General features: G+C 62.8%; 1 protein-coding gene across 17 annotated transcripts in view; it reads left to right on the top strand.

Moving 5' to 3' along the window:
- Eln (elastin) overlaps positions 1-1,318 on the top strand; it is a 23,674-nt gene that overhangs the window by 8,260 nt on the left and 14,096 nt on the right. For all 17 annotated transcript variants that reach the window (XM_048789918.1, XM_048789911.1, XM_048789926.1 and 14 more), the window contains 3 exons: positions 429-470; positions 838-897; positions 1,090-1,140. In XM_048789918.1, the coding sequence (XP_048645875.1) occupies positions 429-470; positions 838-897; positions 1,090-1,140 (153 nt within the window). The remainder of the gene's footprint in view (positions 1-428; positions 471-837; positions 898-1,089; positions 1,141-1,318) is intronic.

Here is a 1,318-nt window from a genome sequence, read left to right as displayed (position 1 = left end):
TGGGAGGGTGGGGACTGGTATTGAAGTCACTTCTGGTCACCAGTCAAAGAAAACCTGGGGAAACCCAGCCACAGATGTTAGGCACACGTCCCTGTGCATGAATGCGCACGCACACAGAGACCCAAAGCTCTGAGGGAGAGCCATTGTGTCGACGGTATTGGACACCATGGGAAAGAACCCCTCACCATCAAGTCACCTGCAGGGCCACCCCTACCTCGGCTATCAGCCAGTGGCATTCTTCCCGTAGAGAGGGACCCAAGGACGATGCTCAGAACTCAGGGCCAGGTGGGCCCTGGACTTGCAGGGGGAGGAATGTCCCGTCAGACCCAGGGGGAGGGGGTCCTCCCTCCTCCACACAGGGCTCTTGGGGGAGGGCGGTCTGTCCACCCAGGGGGGCAGCCCTGGAGCCCACTCTGCTCTCTCCTCAGGTGGCTACGGACTGCCCTACGCCAATGGGAAAGCACCCTTCAGTGAGTCCGCCCTTGTGGGCTTCCAGCCTTAGGGGCCCAGAGAGGGTGCTTCCACCCCAGCCCTGGGCAGCCGGGTGGACTGTTGGAACGGGGGGTCTCCAAAGGACACAGCATGAAATGTGGCCTTGGCCTGGTCCTCGCTCCGGGCCTCTCCCTCTCTTGAGGCCTCCAAGAGCCTGTCCTCTTCTCTGTCCTCTTCTGTGCAGTGGGAATCCCAGGGCCACGTGCCCATTTGTATTTGTTCTCACTCCTGATGGGGATGACACAGGGACATTCAGGGCAGCAGGACCCTGCAGGGAAGGGGAGGGACGGCAGAGGTGGCCAAGTCTGCTTGGGTAAAGGTGACGCCAGCCCTCTCTTCTGGCAGGCTACGGACCCGGAGGAGTGGCTGGTGCCGCAGGCAAGGCCGGCTACCCAACGGGGACAGGTGAGGCGGCCTGGTCACTCCCAGGCAAAGGGGCCCTGGTCACTGTGACTGGCCAGTGTCCCTCCAGCCCTGCAGGCTCTGCCTGCCGCAAAGCCCCTCCTCACCCGTGTGTCAGAGGGCGGGTCATCCTGGGGCTGGAAGCAAGTGGGCACCATTCTCAGAATCTCCCCTCCGACCCCTGTCCTCCCCCAGGAGTGGGCCCCCAGGTGGCTGCAGCGGCAGCAGCTAAGGCAGCGAAGTATGGTAAGCACCTCTGGGGTCCTCAGCCACCCCCAACCCACCCGCAGCACCCCCTTACAGTTGAGAACCGCCTCACAGCTGATACAGTGGCCCCCAGGCCCGAATTGATCTATCCCTCCCTCGACTCATCCCTCTCCTGTCCATCCATCCCTCCTTCCATCCATCCCTCCCACACCTCCCC

This window comes from Marmota marmota, unplaced genomic scaffold, assembly GCF_001458135.2.
Source record: "Marmota marmota marmota unplaced genomic scaffold, marMar, whole genome shotgun sequence".
Taxonomy (NCBI): Eukaryota; Metazoa; Chordata; class Mammalia; order Rodentia; family Sciuridae; genus Marmota; species Marmota marmota.
The sequence above is the reverse complement of the archived record's forward strand: the minus strand, read 5'-3'. Positions and strand labels throughout refer to the sequence as shown.